The sequence below is a fragment of the Sinohyriopsis cumingii genome, chromosome 15, assembly GCF_028554795.1.
Source record: "Sinohyriopsis cumingii isolate HCF-2022 chromosome 15, ASM2855479v2, whole genome shotgun sequence".
Classification (NCBI taxonomy): Eukaryota; Metazoa; Mollusca; class Bivalvia; order Unionida; family Unionidae; genus Sinohyriopsis; species Sinohyriopsis cumingii.
Genome location: NC_142975.1, coordinates 50,738,218 through 50,760,130, shown reverse-complemented (window position 1 = coordinate 50,760,130; position 21,913 = coordinate 50,738,218). Strand labels below are relative to the sequence as shown.

General features: G+C 34.9%; 1 protein-coding gene across 2 annotated transcripts in view; it reads right to left on the bottom strand.

Moving 5' to 3' along the window:
- Nucleotides 1-693: 693 nt before the first annotated feature.
- Nucleotides 694-21,913, bottom strand: part of LOC149781783 (uncharacterized) — a 143,611-nt gene continuing 122,391 nt past the window's right edge. The window contains exons 4-5 of one of the 2 annotated variants that reach the window (XR_016414784.1): nucleotides 7,932-11,181; nucleotides 694-4,305 (exon numbers count right to left, since the gene is read on the bottom strand). Coding sequence is in view for 1 of the 2 variants with exons in the window: in XM_089935943.1 (XP_089792069.1) it covers nucleotides 4,296-4,305; nucleotides 8,106-10,711 (2,616 nt within the window). In the remaining variant the exon portion in view is untranslated. The remainder of the gene's footprint in view (nucleotides 4,306-7,931; nucleotides 11,182-21,913) is intronic. The other variant, XM_089935943.1, reaches the window with a different exon arrangement.

Here is a 21,913-nt window from a genome sequence, read left to right as displayed (position 1 = left end):
GGGTGTGTGTGTGTGTGTATATATATATATATATATATATATATATATATATATATATATATATATATATATATTTGGCCACTTTTAGTATACCATTTTCAAGTGGTTACTCTAAAGTAAAGCCATCCATCCATAAGTTTGGTGTTGAATAGCACAACAACACAAGTAGGTTATTTAGTGCAGAGGCAATTGAAGTAAAGTGCTTTGCCAAATAGGGTTCAAATGCATGCCCTGTCAGTCTGGAGTCCAGAATGCTAGCTACTGCACCAATGAGGCTCCTACTTACATACATGTCTGCCTGTGTGTGTACGTGCATATGCACACACACACACACACACACACACACGCACAGGTAAGTGTGAATGGCCTTCTTTTAGTAGACCATTTTCAAATGTCTGCAACAAAATTAATTCCATTCATGAACATAAACATGCCAATACACACATAGTGACAGTAAGACCGAAAATAAAAGACAGATTTGTGTGTAATGGTATAATGTGAGAAAGTCTATTTCTAGAAAAGAAAAGGTACAAGGACCAGAAAACAAGCAAAATCATCCTGTTATGTCAAAAGATTGCAAAATGTACCATAAATATAGTAACAGGGATGAAATAGTATAAGAATTATAAAGTGAATATTTCTAAATTAAAACATAACTATAATTAAACTGGTTTTAACAAAGTATGAAAACTGTTTCAGCTATGGAAATAATTTATTGCATTTGTACTCAATTAACATTCCATAATGTAAAAAATATACATCTCATTAAGGATACTAAATAAAACATTTAGCAATGTCATAATTTAAATAACTGTACAAATATGTTATGTAGAACATAATGCTAATTATTAATTATTACCTCCTCATAGTAAGAAAGAAGAACAAATGTAATCGAGAAATAAGCTGGAAGAAATTTATGAAAAACAATTCACTCTTTAAAATATGAATAATGAAAATTAATTTTAATACGTACATGTTTTAGACACAGCAACAAATTTTCAACTTAATAATCCATCCTTTAAATTATAAAATTCAAAAAAGAAACAGTTAAAACAAAAATGTTCTGCATCTCACATTTGAAATATTCAGTCTAATATGACCAAGATTATTCAAGATTTCAGTTACTGACTATGTATTGTATACCAGTTAGAATTATTCAAATTATAAAATTGTCATGGAAGATTGATTTGACAAGCTAACTATACCATGTACACAAAAGAAACATGGACTTAAGTGATAGAAGTCAATTACTTGATGCTAAAATAAACAAACATCACTGATGGAATAAGCTGAACATCAATCTTGAAAGAGAAGTTTCAATACTAGCTTTTGGTTTTAATCAAATCTGTCCTTCACAGTTCTTAAGCACAATAAAATTCCCAACCCAAATCACAAGCACCATATTCTAAAAGTTGACGTAAGGATTACATAGCCTGCAATGGGTCAGAGGTCAATGTGGAAAACAATGGATTATTCTTAATGGGTTTTCAATGAAATGAATCCACAAAATTAAAAATAAACAAAACATGAAATAATGTGGTCCAATTTTACAGTAAGCATACATTTTACAAAGCATAGATAAAATTCTGCTTATTATCACAAGTGTTCACTCAAATTACATCTAAGCATTGGTCATTTATTTTTGGCCTGGCAAGTTATTGCAAAGGGATGCTACTCTTGCATCAAAGGAAAAAAGGTACCTTGGTCTATTTAAGTAAGGGGCAATATGACTTTCAGGACAAAATTAAGTATGCAGTAATTATGGACATAAGTAATACTACAGTACATGCATCTTCTAAGATATTGCATGGGTGTAATAAATTATGTTGGCTAATCAGTTTCACATGTCAAAACATGAAATGATACTATTTGTAAATGCACGAATATTCTGCCAACCTGCATCCATATACATGAACATACAAGTAACTGTTTACAAGAATTAGCACAAAGAAGTAAAATTTAAGTCATAAATAAGATGCCAGCACATCAAAGTCTAACCTGTTTACAGCTGAATGTGTATTATAAAGAAGCAACCATAGCAACAAGATGTTGCACCTAACCATATTGATAACCATCCAGTTGCCTCTTAGCGTCTTCCTGCCACCTTTAATGGCTAAAGGTCTCAGGGTCTTCCCGTAACGTTTAACGGTCAACTTATTATACAGTTCTATGAGGCTTTATGATTCTTTTTACAGATTGGTGTTGACTTGTAAAGAGATAAATATTTGGTGCATTTGTAAAGAGATAAATATGTGGTGTATTTGTAACAAGATAAATATGTGGTGTATTGTAAAGAGATAAATATGTGGTGTATTTGTAATGAGATAAATATGTGGTGTATTTGAAATGAGATAAATAAGTGGTGTATTTATAACGACATAAACATGTGATGTATGTGGTGTTTGGTTGGTTTTTAAGGGCATTTAGACACAAGAAAAAGCTGTATGGTTAGTTCCTAGCCAAGCTGTGTAATGCAGATGCCTCATTGTTTCTATCAAAAATAATAATTATAAATGCAATAATAAATTACTTGAAGCACATTTACAAAAATTTAACTGCATGAAGTGAATATGGAGGTCTATGAACAAAAGATCTGCAGGCAGACTAAGATCTCTCACATGAAATCACAAGTAAAATAACAGTATGGATCTTGATCTGTAATGGCATAATTGTGTTTGTGGCATGTTGCACATGGGTATAGGGTGGTATTGGATCTTGATCTGTAATGGCATAATTGTGTTTGTGGCATGTTGCACATGGATATAGGGTGGTATTGGATCTTGATCTGTAATGGCATAATTGTGTTTGTGGCATGTTGTACATGGATATAGGGTGGTATTGGATCTTGATCTGTAATGGCATAATTGTGTTTGTGGCATGTTGCACATGGGTATAGGGTGGTATTGGATCTTGATCTGTAATGGCATAATTGTGGTTGTGGCATGTTGCACATGGGTATAGGGTGGTATCAGATCTTGATCTGTAATGGCATAATTGTGTTTGTGGCATGTTGCACATGGGAATAGGATGGTATTGGATCTTGATCTGTTATGGCATAATTGTGTTTGTGGCATGTTGCACATGGATATAGGGTGGTATTGGATCTTGACCTGTAATGGCATAATTGTGTTTGTGGCATGTTGCACATGGGTATAGGGTGGTACTGGATCTTGATCTGTAATGGCATAGTTGTGTTTGTGGCATGTTGCACATGGGTATAGGGTGGTATTGGATCTTGATCTGTAATGGTATAATTGTGTTTGTGGCATGTTGCACATGGATATAGGGTGGTATTGGATCTTGATCTGTAATGGCATAGTTGTGTTTGTGGCATGTTGCACATGGGTATAGGGTGGTATTGGATCTTGATCTGTAATGGCATAATTGTGTTTGTGGCATGTTGCACATGGGTATAGGGTGGTATTGGATCCTATGTCTTATATTCATTAAACTTAAGCATGAGAGTTTTTTAAACTCAAACTGGACAAAAATAATGAAACATTAGTTATGAACAGAAAATTGATTGACATATATGTCAGTGAACATTCACACACAAGTAGAAAAATGACGTTATGAAAATTATTCTAGTTCACCAATTCTAATTTAATCATGATGTAAGAATGTAAAAATGCTTGATTCTAACCTCAATTGGCCTGTTTTAAGAAAATGGTTAAAAATATCTTGGCATGTGTTATTTTAACTTTTGTAAGTATTGTTACTGTAAATATATATATATATATATATATATATATATATATATATATATATATATATGCATCGTCATCCCATTTTTTATAACACTGTCTGAACCATGCTTTTGTATCTTTGAGATTGGAGGGGGGCTACTTTTTATTGTACTAAGTGAGCTACCCAATAATAATAATAATAATAATAATAGTAATAATAATTGTTGTTGTTATTATTATTGATGTTGTGCATAATGCATAAGTAAAATATAAATACACTTTACTTAGGAGTGCCTTTGTGAGATGAAATTGCTTCTGTCTTTTGTTTCAGTCATGTTTTTGAAATCCAAAGACAACTGTGCTTTTAAAAACATCATACAAATTTACCCCCCCATAATAATAATAATAATAATAATAATAGTAATAATAATAATAATAATAATAATAATAATAATATTTGCAATGAATCACTTTCCTTAATAATAAAATCTAATAAATGACAGATTAACAATATTGTATTTTATCCACCAAGAATTACTTCCCCTGAAACAGGTATCTTCAATTTCTAGGAATACTCTGGCCTGAGTAGTTGTTAGACATTCTTTTTTTTCATACTTGCCTACAAAAGAATATATTGAAAGAATATATGATTGCTAATAATAATAATAATAATAATAATAATAATCATAATAAGTGATGCCTAAAAGACTTCCTTAAACTATTAAATACTGCATGGCAAAGTAGAAAAATATACTTTTTAACCCAAATAAAACTGCAAAACTATTTTCTGAAATCCTGTCAATATTAACTGTGATATTAAGGTGTACATCTTATTTAACTATCTAGCCAGATTTAAATAAATACATTCAATGTCAATTATTAAATGAATATTGTCAGAATACAAACTACAGTGTACATTTGTTAACACATTAACCCCTGGAGGTTTTTGTCATTTTTGCCTGAAAATCGAGTATGATACACATTTTAAAAGCTATTTCTAAATAGATTCGAAAACACCAAATCTCCTGTGATCTTTCAATAACATACTGTCTAGTTGTGCTAGAAACATTGTTTTTCATTGGCTATTTGACTCGTGCATGAGCAGAAGGGTAAAAGAAAGAAAATTTTTTACATTTTTTGGGTGCTAAATGAAGCCATTATTTTTGTATCGAGACCACTCTTTATTCCAAATTCCCATCTTATCCTACTTTTTGCAAAGGCTCATCTGTCTGTTTGCAGTTCATACTGGTTTGCCTTAGATCTGAGACCAAAAAGTCTAAAATCCGGACACAAAATCGGATTCCGACCACGGGCAAATTTTCATTTTAAAAAAGTCGGGTCCAAAACATGAGGTTTTTTTATCTGTATTTTGTAGTGCAACTAGATATTCCAGATTATTTGGTATCATTGTAGAGCTACACCTGTCTACCTTTTTATAATACCACCCACTTTAGTGTATCATGCATGACCATGATGCTACAGAGCTTGGCAGTAGGCTACTACCTCCTGCCCCGTTAAGTCGTCGCTAGGGGTTAATGTGTTAAACACAGTACTGGCTACATGGTGCTATATTAATGTAGTAATAAATATAATTTGAAAGAAATTATGAACTTCAATATTAAGAAATTTATAAAAATTTCTTCAATAAATTAGAAAAAATGTATGATAATTTACTATGAAAAGTTACTAAAAATTAAATCTTTAATAAATTACATACTTGATGCAATATTTAAAATAGTTTTTCTGCAGAAACTAAATATTTTGCTAAAATATGCAAGTTTTTAAAAGAGGTGCTTTTGGATTAAATAACAGCTGTATATAGTAGGTGTCATGTTTGCTTCTTTCTTTCTCCACCCCCTTTTCCATGTATTTATTATCACAGTTCATTCTTTCTAAACAGTATGTAAACTATTTTATTATGGTTACATTTTATGTGGCAAGACAAAATACTGACCAATAACTGTGACTAAGCATAACTTGTATAAAACTGAAGGCTAATTAGGGAACAATCTGACAACACAATAAGGTTACGGTATAAATTTTGTACTTTGTACAAGCAGATTAAAATATTAATAAATGCAATTTACAGAAATGGGTAACGTTTTTAAAAAAATATGATTCACAAAAAATAATATTGTTATCTTTCTCATACCTACACACCAATAAAGCAGAACTTGTAAATTACAAAAAATATAATTTAACAGCTTCTGTCTGTACTAATTATTGTTATAAAATTCTACTTTTTTGAGAGAAATGTTTTCACCATTAAAATGCATTAACGATGATTGTGAAAACACAAGTGCTCTTCTTTTCCACCAAAGGCAGTAACATATCCAATATACATAATAACAGGCATTCCCTTATACCTGTACTACAGCAACAACAGTTGAAAGGGTTATTTGCCCATTGCAATGGTATGAAAGCTCAGCAAGTTACAAAGTTAGATATAAAATGGATACCTGTTATGGCTCACAGTGCTAGGACAAATCTCACAATTTTGGGCCATCTCACAATTTTGGGCCATTTTAGTCTCACTCCCTGCAGTGACACAGCAACCCCTATAACTCTATGGTTGGGACTGGCCCTGAATTTCCCATCAACTATTTGGAGAGACTTAGAACAAATTCTGAGGGAGGGGGCAGAATTTCTTACTTATAACCGAGTCCTTTAGATTCATTTCATATATTCGTGGTTTCAAATAATTTAATTTAATTTATTTGTTTAATTTCTTTCTGTGGAAAATAATTTTGAACTGAATTATCATATTTTTCAAGTGCATGTTTTTATAATAAGATCCACGTGAGTAAATCAGTTTATGGAATTCAGTCTAGAACATGTGTATATCCCATACAATCTGCATCATAAGGTGCAAGACAGCCAAATTACAACTGATTTGCATTTTGCATCAGAGCATAAAAATTGGACAGAATTTATGCATATCTCATAGGATACTGTGTCAAGTCTCACAGTCTGGTACTCTAAAAGTATCATTAGTACATGTAAGCACAAGTTTAGAAGTATTCACATACAGATGACTGCGCAAGTGGCAATGGAAGGAGGAAGCTAGCAATCTAGTTAAGAGTCATAAAGTGTAATGTGTTATATGCAAGGCTGTACTAAAGTGAGGTACATTATAGTCATTTTCCACTAAAATGCTATCCAAAGGAGTCATAATAAATAATGTGTTATATGTGAGGTATTAAAAAGAGGCACATTATAGTTATCGTTTGCTATAATGCTGTTCAAAGGAATCATAAAGTGTACTATGTTATGTATGAGGTTGTGTTATAAAGGGGTACATTATAGTCATCTTTTGCCTTTAATGCTGTTCAAAGGAGTCATAAAGTATACTATGTTATATGTCAGGTTGTGTTATAATGGGATACATTAATCAGACTTCTTTCACCATAATGCATTGCAAGGCCTTCATAAAAGAATATCCAGGAATTTAAAATTTAAAATTTAATATTTTCTTTGTAACTGCTGAGCATTAAAACCAGCTTTGATATTTTTGAGTAATATCAATAGTCCTGAAGTAGCTGCTGTGTCAGTCATATTGGATGTAAGATCAGCACCATTTTTGTTTAGACAAATTTTACATCATTAGATGTCTTTTAGTGAAAACTGCATGTTAACAATATTTTAAAGATGTCTGCTTTGGTGGCCATATTGGATGTCAGATCAGCAACATTTTCATTCTGGACTATGCAGATACAAAAAGAAGTCTTCTGGAAAAAATCCCATGTCATTTTATGACCATCCAAGAGGTCTAGACTTTAAACATGGTCACTATGACAGCCATATTGGAAGTGAATGCCACTGGAATTTAGAACTACATGTACATGTAATTAGATATCATGAGAACTCTCAGATGAAGTCCTCATATTTTTTGAGAAGACTTTCTGTTATGGAGGAATGGCGATAACAAGATTTTCAAGATAGCCGCCATGGTGGCCAATATAAATGTCAGATCAGCACAATTTTCACTTAAGTCCAACTAGATATCTCAAGAAGTCTTCACGGAAAAACCCAGCTGATATTACTATCTATTAAAGATTAGTAATCAGCAACAAGATTTTCAAGATGGCCACTTTGTGTCAGTAAGCATCATACTTCACACCTCAATAAATCAATGTAATGAATTCAAACAAAAGCCCATAACAGTATACAAATGACGTATTCCTACATGCTACAATAACTTTAAAAACCCTAAAGATTATTATAATGAAAATTTATAAATATCACCTCAGAATTTAATCCTACATCTGAACATAATGAAGACCCATCTATGGTAGGCTTCTAACCATGAATTTTTAATTCCGATTTGTTTTACTGTAGGAGGGTTTGTGAGGCTTGTAAATGTATTACACTAGTGTCGACAACTTTGAGTCTGCTGGTGAAGTCTGTGTTTTCACTGACCCTGAAGAGTTAGTAGTCCTTTCTGAATACATAGCTCTCTGATTAGCTGCCAATGGGTCTATAGTAGGGCCTCTCCCTCCTTGAAGCCCCTGTACATTGCGAACTTGACTATTACTGGTCCTTTGTTGAATCACTGCCATTCGACTTTCCACAGACTGCATCATCTGTGTTTTATTGCTGCTTGTTACACTCGTTGATGATGCACGGGGTCTCATCTCAGTTTGCAGATTCTGATCATTTTCCACATTTCTGTACGATGCAGGCATTGCATGAAAACTATGCCTTTGAGAACCTGGTCGAGACCATAAATCCTGACCTTGCCCTGACATTTGGAACAATTTACAAATATCCCTCGAACTGGCAAAAACTGGCCGCTTGTGAAGATTATCCACTGAAACATGGCGTCCCAAAGTACTAATGGGAATGTCCAGGTCATTGATGTTCACATACTCAGGCTCCAGTGACCGCCTTTTCAAATCAGATGTAGAACCAGATGTTGATCTTGGTGTTTTTGTGTTCTGTTCTTTTTCTATTTCTGCATTTGTTTTCCTATAGGAGGCAGGTCTAAACATATTGGGTAATAACTGAAAAATTTTATTTTTAGAGGTGCTGTGTGTTCCTCCTTTGTCAAAACTTTTTGAGGTAGTTACTGCACTCCCAGCTTGATTGGAAGGTTCTGTTTTAGTGTATGAATCTGGTTGATAATAATTATCATTACCATAACTGTTTTTCAGAACTTTATCTTTAAAATAATTTACTTTTATATCATCAGGTAATGACATTCCATCTAAACTATCATCAAAGCCACAGTAATTCCGATAATTTCGATCCATATCACTCCATTTTTCCAAGAGTTCTCCTCTCATTGCCTGCAATGAAGGGGATATTGGACTCCTGTTTCCATCATTTTCTTCCAAATCCAAATAGCCCTGGACTTCCGAGACATTTGATGGTTCCAATGCAGGGGCACTTGGTTGTCCCATTGCTGGAACAATTGATTTTCCAAATCTTTGTACATCTGAATATCCCAATGCTACAGGATTGGGTTGTCCGACTACTGGGGAAATTGGTTGTCCAGATGCTGAAACATCGACTTGACCTACTGGAACATGTCCCACTACCGGGACCTTTCTGCCATTCCTGCCATCCCTGCCACTTACACCACCATTCACATTTTGAAAAGCTGATCTCTGACCAACACCTATTTGTCCAACATTCCTGTTTGGGTACACTGGGTTTGTGCTTACCATCCTCATGCCTTGACTATCAGTGTCAACTGGTGAAAGGGTTCCAGTGTCATGTCCTAATTGTGGATTGGGCCTGTCCTGACCCTGATCCCTGTTTCTATTTTTAGCACTTTGATCATATGACCTAGGAGTCTGATCCCTTATATACCCTGAATCTGGAAGTTGCTGCTGATTCCTAACTAAATCATGATGCAACTTTTGCCTTTGCTTGATTCTATCTGACTCTGACGGTTGCAACCTACTTCCATTTGTACCATTTGTTTGTCTTATGTGGACATCAGTATCACTTTGAATTTTTTTATTTCTGTTAGAAGGCTGGTTCACTGAATCTTTCCGATGAACGCTTCCCTGATTTTCTGACATGACTGAACCCTCTTCTTCCTCAATTATTGCTAACTGTTGCAATCTCTCTTGTAAGGTATCATCATGAGTTTCATGAACTCGAGCCTTACGTTTCACTGCCCATGTGTCACGCACTGAAGTCTGACCTTTTGGTTTTATTGCACCATTAGGAAGTTTGGTTTGATTTGCAGTCCCATGATTCTCAGGGTTTGCTGACGCGTTTGTTGATAATGATGGAAAACCCAATGAAAATGGTGATGACACAGTTCCTGAGCTAGAATTTGTTCCATAACCATCATCTGGACTAAGATCCCCGTGTATATTAGTACCTTGATTTATAAACACTTTAACTGGCTGTCGAATTTGAGATTCCTGAGTTGGGCGATTTGTTTCAGCCACTGTTCTATCCCTGTTTTCACCAAGATGAGTATCACTGTGGAAACCTGACTGTACCACATGTTTCTGTTCATACCTTTTCAAACTATGATTAATCTTTTCTTTATTTTTTTGCTCTTCCTCAGTTGTCATCATTATTATAGTGTCTGTTGAAGAATCACTTCTGTCGCTTGCAGAATCTAACACATCCATTGGATCAAAATTTTTCCAGAGCTCTTCCGCTGTTTGAAGAGTGATATATTTCATTGGTGGGGACAAATGATCTGATGTGTCTCTAGATGTATCGGACTCTTTGTTCCAAATATCATCATGCTTTGTGACATTTGTTCGTGCAAAAGGTTGGGGCTCATGAATTTTTGGAGCCTTTTGCCCAGCAGACTGCCCTGTCTCTTCCCTTTTTACATTTCTGGTACGAGCTATTTCTCCAGATTGCTGATTTGCACTACCAAATGTCACCTTTGACGAACTACCCTGCCGATGTCTAGCATCCATATGAGAAACAGTATTTTCATCATTCACACTAGAAAAATATTTCTCATGTAAGTTTGATGAACGATTGGCATGAGCTTCCGACCCAGTTATAATGACTGGTCTTGCACGGTAAGTATTACTTGAAGCCATGTCTTTTCAAAAAATAATCACAGATTTCACAAAACTCAAACTGACTTTAAATTCACACATTTACATTTACTTTAAAATCTGTAATTTTTAATTCTCCGTGTACAATTAACTCAATTGTTCATTATAATAATTCCATATCAGAATGTAGTATTTTCAAGAGGAACATGTTCTCACAGTCAATGAATATTATCCGTGGTCTTGAATATATAAGGAAGCCCTTGCTGGAAAATATTGCAAATCAAGTCTTCTTTTAATTTTTATGGAATCTTATCTCTTGCAGGTAAGCAAATTCATGTATTACACATATTCAAATGATCCTCGTAATCCACATTTAAAGAGCAGCTAGCAGATGTCACAAAAATCAATCTCGAAGCGGACACCCAAAAGCCCATGGAATTTGAAGAAGCCATTGCTTTGATGTCAGATATGGTCGCATGTTGACAAGAATCATCACTGGACATAATATTTCACTGAAAAACAGAAAAGAATGCAATTAGCTTTATCTGTTAATTTTAAAGGACGGAGTCCTTCAAAGGGACTGACCCTTTACTGTCTGAAAATGAATTCATGACAAGATCATTTTGATTTCTTTTTAAATGCTGTGGTAGACATAATAGTTGCAAGATCAGCACCATTTTTATTTAGGACACTGTTACAAGACGTGGTGAAAATCCCATGTTAATACAACCATCTATTCAGGAGAAATTAGTAGTAAGATTTTCAAAATGATCACTGTGGCAGTCACATTTGAATTCAGATTGACACCTAGATGCCATACTTAGTATTCTAGAGAAACCATGTAATGATACTTCCTTCCATTTAGGGGCTTACATTAACAACAGCAGTACTTTCAATCTCACTGCCATGGTGACCATACATGATGTCAGATCAACACCATTTTCATTTAGTATGAACCAGACATCTTCTGGTGTAAATCCAATGTTGATATCACTTTCAACTAACGAGGAGTAGTTACCAGCTCTTCAAGATAACTGCTGTGGTTGCCATATCAGACTGTTACAATTTACATTTATGACCAACTAAACAGCATGAGTAGTCTTCCTGTGATACCCCATGCATTATGACTTTATCCAAAGGAGGAGTATAGCAAGATTTTCAAGATGACCACAATGATGGTCATATGAATTTTTCCATGATGAACTATTTTCATTACAAAAATTCTGGAGAAAACTCCATGTTCATGTTTTCTGTTCAAGAGATTAGTGACTATAAAATTTTGAAGATGGATGCCATGGCAGTCATTTTGGGTGTGAGATCAGCACGATTTTCCTTTTGGACCATCTAGATATCATAAGATGTCTTTCAGTGAAGATTTTATGTTGATATGACCATCCATTCAGGAGTAACAATACAAATTTTTTCTGGATCTGAGCAACTAGACAATTGGGGTCATGGTGTATTTAAAGTTTCATGGCAATTCTACATAGGCACAATAACAAACTTGTGCTAACTGTCAGTATAAAAGTGTGAATATGGACATTATGTGATACAAGCAGGCAGAAAAAGTGAGTGCTGATCCTTTTTATGAATCTCTTTAGTCACCAAGCATGCTGATGTCAACACTAGATCAGGACTAACTCATCATGACCAGAAAGGTGTGGTGGTCTAAATACAAATACTAAATTGGCAAGCACAAGGGGGAGGGGGGTCTCAAAGCCAAAGTGGCTGTAATAGAATGTCATATTGTAGATAGATAGCTACAGTGTCACAGGAATCTCTGTGCCATATGTAATTACACTTTTCTGACTCACCAACAGATCACCATTGGTGTTATTCCAGCGATCTTTATTGTTACACAAAATTAAACTGTCATTTTATTACACCTGTCAAGAGAAAGCCCAATAATAGAAGCATTCCAAAGGCTCTATGCCCAACATGATTTATACAGTCTATCATGCCTGCCTATCATATAATGGACTTTTAATTTTATGATCCTTGTTTCTTCAATAAATCTTCCAAACAAGATAATCATGACAGGGCTATGATGGAAATATGGGTGGAGTGACCATGTACTACCACTTCATGTCACTGTCAGACCAATTTTTGACAGGCCATGGGGATAATTTTAGGCTTGAAAACAGTGAGGTGGGCTAGTGTTTATTCTCATTAGTACATTGGACTAGTTAATAAATTAAACTCATAACTTCAACACCTGTTATATTAGTAGGATGGCATGAATAAATCTGAGTAGATTAACATGTGATAGCAGTAATTAATTTGTATTTCTAGTAGAGGTAAACATTCATGATGGACTGGGAAAGATAAACTCTTGAGAAAAATATCTCTGAGCTAAATGATGTGTTTAATGCATTCAACCCCCACTGTTTAACATGAAATCTGGTGAATTTATAAAACCCACCTAGCATGTAAAAAATACAGAAGAGTAAATACACTGATTTGTGATTTAGACCTTAAGGCTATGACCCAAACTGTGACAGCTCCTAACCCATCTTCTAGAATAGGTACAATTGTAACATGTGATATACAAGTGAGCAAGACTAAATAACCCAGAAAATAGTGCTGGTCTAAATATAAATGTTTCACTAAATCAGTAATGAAACAATGTTAGGCTCTAGAAGCAGACTCTGAAAATAGCAGACCAATAGGTCTCAATGACCATGACCTTAACAGGTAGGTCAAGGTAGGCTGTCCCCAACTATCTGCTTGTCACTTCTGATTTGATCTTCACCATTGACCTTTGACTCAAAATCAAAAGGTTGCTTACTTAGCCTAGGTGCATTCCATTAAGGAACATACTCAACAACAGATGCTGTTTTGCAAAATCCATTTGTCTCTAAGTCACAATACCATTAACCTTTGATCATTTTTTTTTGCCCCAAAAGCATCATACCTCTTTTTACCTTAAATGTAAGCCCTTTCCTATCATTGGTCAAAATATATGGTATTGAACTAAAGTATTAATCAGAAAACATTTTTTCTTCCTTTAGTCAGTGACTTTGGGCACTGGCCTATCAAATTAAATGGTTTCTTTCTTACCTAAAGTGCAAGTCATTCACAAACTTTGGTTATGGTAAAGGGTCAAGAAATGAGGTGTGTATGTGCAAAAAACATGTTCCCATTGTCAGCTACAGTGACCTTTTGACCCTAATATCAACAGGCTTCTTCCTTTGTCAAGTGCAATCAATCTGCAAGTCCAAGTAAATCTTAATTCAGAGTGATCTTGACCTTTGAACTTTTGACCCCAAAGTCAATAGACTTCCTCCTTTGTTTGACCATAAGGATTCTTAGTACATATGGCACATACGACCAAAGGGATTCTTAGTACATATGACCAAAGGGTTTTTGGTGTAGGAACAAGTAAAATATATAGCAGTACCAATATCAAGTTTCTAACTAGTCATACACTGGGTGTGTGAATATGGGAATTTCAAAGATAGATGTTGGGGAAGCAATGATAAATCTGGGTAACTAGGTCAGAGTCATAGAAACAAATGTAAGTTGGGTGTATGAACAGGGGGAAAACATATCAATAAAGTAAAGCTTTTGGGTTCAGGAAGGCTTTGACAAGTCTGGGTAAACAGGTCAGCATCATGACATATCTGGATCACTGGGTCATTCCTGCTGTTTCAGCACCATTTGGTTATGGTATGATCTGGGGGAAGGGAGCTGTCACTCATCTAGTAATGGTTAGCCAATCATATTCTGTATGTGGGTAAAGGTGTAGGATATAGATACGACATATAGTGAGGGGGCAGAAAGCAGAAAGAAAAGCAGAAAGAAAGCAGAGATAGCTGAAAGAAAAAGGGACAGCTGAGATAAGATGTAGTTGGGAATAAGAATGAGATGTACAAGATGGGGAGTTAAGAGAAAGGATACTTAACTGACATTATGTAGTGATAAATTTTGTGAGTGGACAAAGATAGTGAGAAACAATGTAGATAAACATTAGTGTAGCATTTGGAGAGGTGGACAGAACTTAGTATGTATATTGGACATAAACCATAGATTGCAATATGACTTATTGTTTTCATTAGGAACCACTGGTTCCTGCCTCACACCGAAGTCAACAGAAAGACCCAACAGGTCAGACAGACCACACCTAATGAGTGAGACTTCCACCAAGTTATACACAAAGTTTGGTAAAGAAAGATGGAGGAAAACAAAAACATTATTGTGCAGAAATGAAAAGGCTTGGTTTGGTTTTGTGAGGCTTTTATGCCATTTTTTTTGCACATGACAGATTATACATGGTGGCAGCTATATATGGTGGTTTAATACCTGAGAAGAACCACTGACCCATGGGAATTTTCTGGCAGCTTTCTCACAGACCTACATTGGTCAAGCTGAGACTCAACCCACATAAACAGAGATGAGATGTGAGTGATGATCTGTAAAGCTGAGACCACTCAGCCCCAGAAATGAAAAAGGTAACAAACAGATACACAATCAGGCAGACAACATCATAGCATTACACACACTACTTTTTGGTGGTTGTTTAGAGACCCAAACCATTGACCTTTGACTCTAAATTCAAAGACAGGATCTTAAGCATACAGCATGCAGTAAACTCAGTCTGATTTAAATCAGACCTCCACTTTCCTATGTGAAGATCTGACAGCAACTGTGTAGGGGTCATGTTCTGATGATCTTTGAATTAGCCAATGGAAATGTGGCTTTGAAAAATTCTGAAAGTGAATAAAATCAGTTCAGCACACAATGATGCTCTTCAGCAACGCTGCTCTGTCTCCCAAACATGAAGATTTAAGACTTCATCTGATTGGCTGATAAAATTAGCAGTTATAGTAATAACAAAAGTCACCAGAACATGACCCATAAGGGGTCACTGTCAGAACTTCATGTATGGCAGTGGAGATCTGGCTTTAATCAGCTTGACGGTAACCTTACATTTCCCAAGTATTATAAGGTTATCTCAAAATGGCCTGCAAATAATCATAATGTGTGTGTCTTTGTGTGTGTGTGTGTGTGTGTGTGTGTGTGTGTGTGTGTGTGTGTGAGAGAGAGAGACAGATGAACATATTGATGGCCAGATGAAAACAGAAACACATGGCTGGATAGATGAACTATGTTCCCTGCTTTTCATGAAAACATTTTCAAGGGAACAATAAGCACACATATACTGTATTGATCTGATGAACCCTCTCACCTCATTTTAAAACAATATGGTAAATATTTACTAAGTATGTATTTGTCTGATAATATACCCACCCCTACATTCTGACAAATATATTTGGGAGTACACTTTGTCTTAATATGATAGAAATACAGTATTGTAAGCAACATCCCCCCTCCTCATGCCAGGCCTATGCTACTCCCACAAAGCCTGTAAGCTTGGTCATCGCTTGTTTACAATGGATTTATTCAAAATCTATGAACCATAAAAATTTCCATATCTCTCACAGTTGGTCCCAAAAATGCCCTGGGAAATTCCTCTTATCAGGAAAAATAATTGGATAAAAATGAAAATCAACAAAATGTCCTGGAGCAACATCTCTGCTTGAAAAGAAAACTCGCAGTTCTCCAACATTAAAGGTTTCAAGCCGATCAACATTTCTCCATGTAATTCAGTATGATGATCAACTGTTTAATGTATAGGTCTTGTACCATAAAATATCAAAATTGTTACCCATGATGTACAGCACTGCTATTGTCACTTTTCTGAATCAAATTAAAATGTTTGTGGAAAATTACTATGACAACCCTTGTCTGTCAAAAACTTTTAAAAGAATTAAAAGAAATTATAAAGTCATATTCTAGAGTTTTATCCAGATGTGGAGAAAAATCTACAATCAATTAATCTGGCCTGCATGATGTATAATTCAATTTGTTGAACATCATTTCTGTCCAGCCTTTTCAGAGAAAAAGTCGTAAATAGCACTCGGTGACAGCAGAAACTCAATATCAAAGAATTTGTGCAAGCCAATTTTTTGTTTTAGCACTAGACCCAAAACTCTGAATGTGCCAAGAAGCTGTCTTCCATGGAACCCTTGCTAAAAATTTGTGCCTAAAAACAAAACTCTAAACAAGAGTCCCATGATGGAACTGATGATCTATCATCTGAAAAGAATTTCCAGGAATTCAAAGATAAGACCATGTCTTCTTTATAACTGCAGTGTTGAAACCATCTCTGTTCTTTGCCAGCTACACAATTTTCAAATCAGCTACTGAGATCGGCGCAGTGGATTTAAGTTCAGCATAATTTTCTTTTACGACAAAATAGACATCATTAGAAGATTGATTAAATTTCCATACCAATATGACCATCTATACAGGAGATTTAGCGATATGATTGTCAGTATGTTCATTTTGGCAGCCTTATTTGATGTCTACAGGGCACAATTCTTATTTACGACCAACCAGACATCATAAGAAGTCTTCTGGTGAAACCCAGTGTTGATATGATCATCAAATCTGAAGCTGTAGGAACTTCAATGTGACATGTCATCCTACAAATGCACACATTCATTTATTTTCCATTTCAATCAAGTCGATACAATACAGTGCCACAATTATACAACAATAATCACACTTTAAAAAACATTTTCTTTGAATTTCAGATCTACAGATGATAAATCTAAATATCAACAAGTTGATATGGTCAGTTTGTTTCAAAACAGAATTTTGTAATGTTGAATGTTATTATGGTACTTTAAAAACCAATGCTTCAAAATATGTATCATACAGTATTTCTATGAATGAAGCTAAAGACACTTTAAGCTGTGGCAGTTTGTGTACTGCATTTTTCTATCAGTATTACATGCCAGAAGACCTATACCATCCACTGTAAATAAAATAACAATGGCCAATCATAGGAACAACACAGACCCTGACCTACATTCCCATAAGACGAGAGTTCTCCCCAGAAATTTTGAACCATGGTCTGTTCAGTACATAAGCAGTGTAGTGCTATTAACACCAAAGACAATCATGCAAGCAGTGAAGTGCTCTTAGCACCAAAGACTTTCATGCAAGCAGTGTAGTGTTACTAACACCAAAAATAATCAAGCAAGCTAGAAGTAGTTTTATTAACTCCAAAGACAATCATACAAACAGTGTAGTGCAATAAACTCCAGAGACAATCATGCAAGCAGTGAAGTGTTATCAACACCAAAAATAATAAAGTAAGCAGTGTAGTGCTATTAACTCCCAAGACAACCATGCAAGCAGTGCAGTGCTATTAACACCAAAGACAATCATGCATGCAGTATAGTGATATTAACAACAAAAATAATCAAGCATGCAGTGCAGTGCTATTAACTCCAAAGACAACTGTGCAAACAGTATAGTGCTATTAACTCCAATGACAATCAGGCAAGCAGTGTGGTGCTATTAACACCAAAGACAATCATGCAAGCAGTGTAGTGCTATTAACACCAAAGAAAATCATGCAAGCAGTATAGTGCTATTAACACCAAAGACAATCATGTGAGCAGTGTAGTGCTATTAACACCAAAGACAATCATGTGAGCAGTGTAGTGCTATTAACACTAAAGACAATCATGCAAGCAGTGTAGTGCTGCTATTAACACCAAAGACAATCATGCAAGCAGTGTAGTGCTATTAACACCGAAGGCAATCATGCAAGCAGTGTAGTGCTAATAACACCAAAGACAATCATGCAAGCAGTGTAGTGCTGCTATTAACACCAAAGACAATCATGCAAGCAGTGTAGTGCTATTAACACCAAAGACAACTTGACCACTGATATCCATTCTAGTTTTATATATGCTTTAAACTAAAAATGAGACAATCAACACAAGTAATCTCATATTTTAAGTCAAATGGAAGCCATAACTGGCCTAAATTTTCTTGGAAAATGGTGAAAATTGAACTGGAACCCACATCTTTTCAATGTAAATTAAACATCTTGAAAAAAGCTAATTTTAATCCATGTCTTTCAATACAAAAGTTACGGACACAAGATGAAACTTGCAATGGACTGGATGGCATGAATGAAATACAACACAAGATGAAACTTGCAATGAATTGGATGGCATGAATGAAATACAACACAGGATGAAACTTGCAATGAATTGGATGGCATGAATGAAATACAACACAAGGAAGAAACAAGCTCACGCTGTGATTAGGCCCCTTCTCAAGATGCAACAGGTACAGAAAATATATGTATTACAAATTGATACTTAAAAATATTGACCTTAAGAAAAGAAATAAGTATTGGTATAGTGCATCCTTTAGGACTCATGGTATTAATTCAGTTCCCATAATAACCTATGCAAACACCATGATATTAAAAATTCAATAACTTAAAATTTCTAAGTGCTCATGATCAAACCTATATTTATCAGTACAGATGAAACCTGAATGTCAGCTTCTATGTTGAGAAAAGGATATCAGCTGCTGCATTTTCTGGACCTGTATGTGTTTGAAACACGTGCTTCAATTCCACACCAAAGATTCAGGTGCTGATTTCAGTAATGAATGTTCCAAGATCTAGACTGTTAAAGGAGTGAAATTCCATCAATAAATCAATGTCTCTAATTTTTTTTCACTTACAACTAGGATAAGCTCTCAAGAAAAATTTTTTCCACAAAAAATAACTTACATTATTAACCAATACTGGCCAGACAAATCCATATATACTCAATTTTATGTTCACCCATTTCCAGGCTGATTCCCATTTTTCCATACAATTAGTACTATCTGTCCTTCAGTGGTCACACTGATGGAGATGTACTGTAATTCAAAATGACTGGTACAAATAAAAAGTGAAAACAAAGGAACAGACAGAAAAATGAAATGGTTCTTCGCCCACACAGACACACGGCTTTTTCCATGGAAGAACAGTGAGGATTTACCAGAAGATTTACTCGTAGCATGCTATAAGCAATAGACCCTGACCTGTTAATGCACCGTATGGTGGTTGATCAGCATGGTCTATGCTGTTTGTAATAAAATGAGGGACCTGTTCTTGCATTCTGTCAATTTTGTTACTACTTTTGAGCCATAACATTGTTCTAGCAACAGGATTTTTAATGTATTAAAGCACTCTTCAATTTGACAAGATATGAAGGTACCATATATACTGGGGCCCCAAGTGGCCGAGTGGTCTAAAGCGCTCTCCGTTACGGATCACTGCCATCTCACCTCTGTATGCATGGGTTCAAGTCTCAGATTTGGCCAATGTGGGTATGTGAGAAAGCTTGCCAGTAGCTTCTCGAGGGTCGGTGGTTCTTTCCAGGAATTTCCCAGGTTCTTCCTCCACCATTAATACTGGCCACCATGTATAGCCTATCATGTGCTGAAAAATGGTGTTAAACCCTACAACAACAACAACATCAACCATATATACTTAAATCAAACTGTAAACAACAAAGGTTCTTATCTGCTATTGCATAATGTGCCTGCAGATTAGAATACATGTTTGTTCTATTAATTACTCTTTACAAAGTGCAAAGACCCCGGTCTGCTGATGCAATATGTAAAGGCAGATCTGGGTCTGTGCAGTGTGCAGTTGGACTCAACTTATAAGAAAGTACATATAGCAAAGGAACTCTAGTAAATACTGCTGAAAAGGGAAATCCTGACTTGGGTAAAAGCATACCAAATAAATGAAAATTAAAAGAAATGATGAATGGAAATGATAAATGCATAATCAGATGGCATTTCTTTTCAGGCCATAAATTAAAATGACAAAATGTAATGTAAATGTGAATGAAGTGCATACAGAATGCAAATTAAAATGCAAAGAAAGCACAAATTAAATGCTGATTTGGTCAAATTTTCCATTCAGGGACAGTATTTACGTCTTTATAAGTATTCTCTACTTGGGATGGTAATACTAATAAACATGCTTAGAAGGCTTACATGGTACAAGACTAAATGCTGTCCTATTCACCTTGAAAACAGGCCTCATACAGCACATCAATCATAAGACCAAGGGGAAAGCCTAATAAAATGCAAAAACGTTATCTCCCATCATTGGAAAAAGAGGAAAGCCCAATAAAATGCAAACCAAGTTATTTTTCCCATGATTAGACCAAATGAAAAGCCTAAAAAAATGCAAAAAATTATCTTCCATCATAATACAAAGAGGAAAGCCTAATACAATGCAAACAAATGTATTTTCCATGATAAGACCAAGGGGAAAGCCTAAAAAATGCATAAAAGTTATCTCCCATCATAACAAAAAGAAGAAAGCCAAATAAAATGTAAAAAGGTTATCTTCCATGATAAGACAACGAGGAAAGCCTAATAAAATGCAAAGTTATCTCCCATGATAAATCAAAGAGGAAAGCCTAAAAAAATACAAAGTTATTTCCCATGATAAGACCCAGGGAAAGCCTAACAAAATACAGAATGTTATCTCCCATCATAGGACAAAGAGGAAAGCCTAATAAAATGCAAAAAATTTATTTCCCATGATAAGACCAAGGGGAAAACCGAATAAAATTTAAAAATGTTATCTCCCATGATAAGACCAAGAGGAATGCCTTATTTAAAATGTAAAACTATTTGGGATTGGCTTATTATCAGATACAAACATAGTAAATATTTGCCAAAATATTGCATAAAAAAGTGGTGGGGCTTATCAAAGAATAAATATGATATTGACATGCATAATGAGACAACACATTTGACTGACAATACATCAATACATTTCATACTAATACATGTTGGTATAAATCTCTACAGTGTTAAGCAGGCACAGACTAATCAGTTTTAAGTAATGAAAAGGACTTAGCAAAATAAAAATATACAGTTTTTGGAATTGAAAATAAGAAGAAACATTCATTCTTTGTTTAAGACTTCATTGGTCAACAGATAAATAAATTATATTTGCTAATTAAAAAACATTATATAATAATAATAAAAATAATAATAATGAGGACTTTGTATAGCGCCTAATCTTTAGAAGCTCTAAGCGCTTTACAACATAAGACAACACCTATAAGATAAAAAACATATAATAATATTATTACAAAAACATACACCATGAAATTAGAAGAAGAAAAAAAAACAGAAAAGAAAACATTAAAAAATAAAAAAACATGCTGAGAATACTTCAGGTAGGAAACATTATTAGGTCTTTAAGTTTGTTCTTGCAGTTGAAATAAGTGAGTTTTGAGAGCCCTCTTGAATGTGATCACTGTGTCTTTGTGTCTAAGTTCAGTGGGCAATTCATTCCACGTTGCTGGGCCCTGTTATGCAAAAGAACGCTGTCCATATGACTTTGTTTTC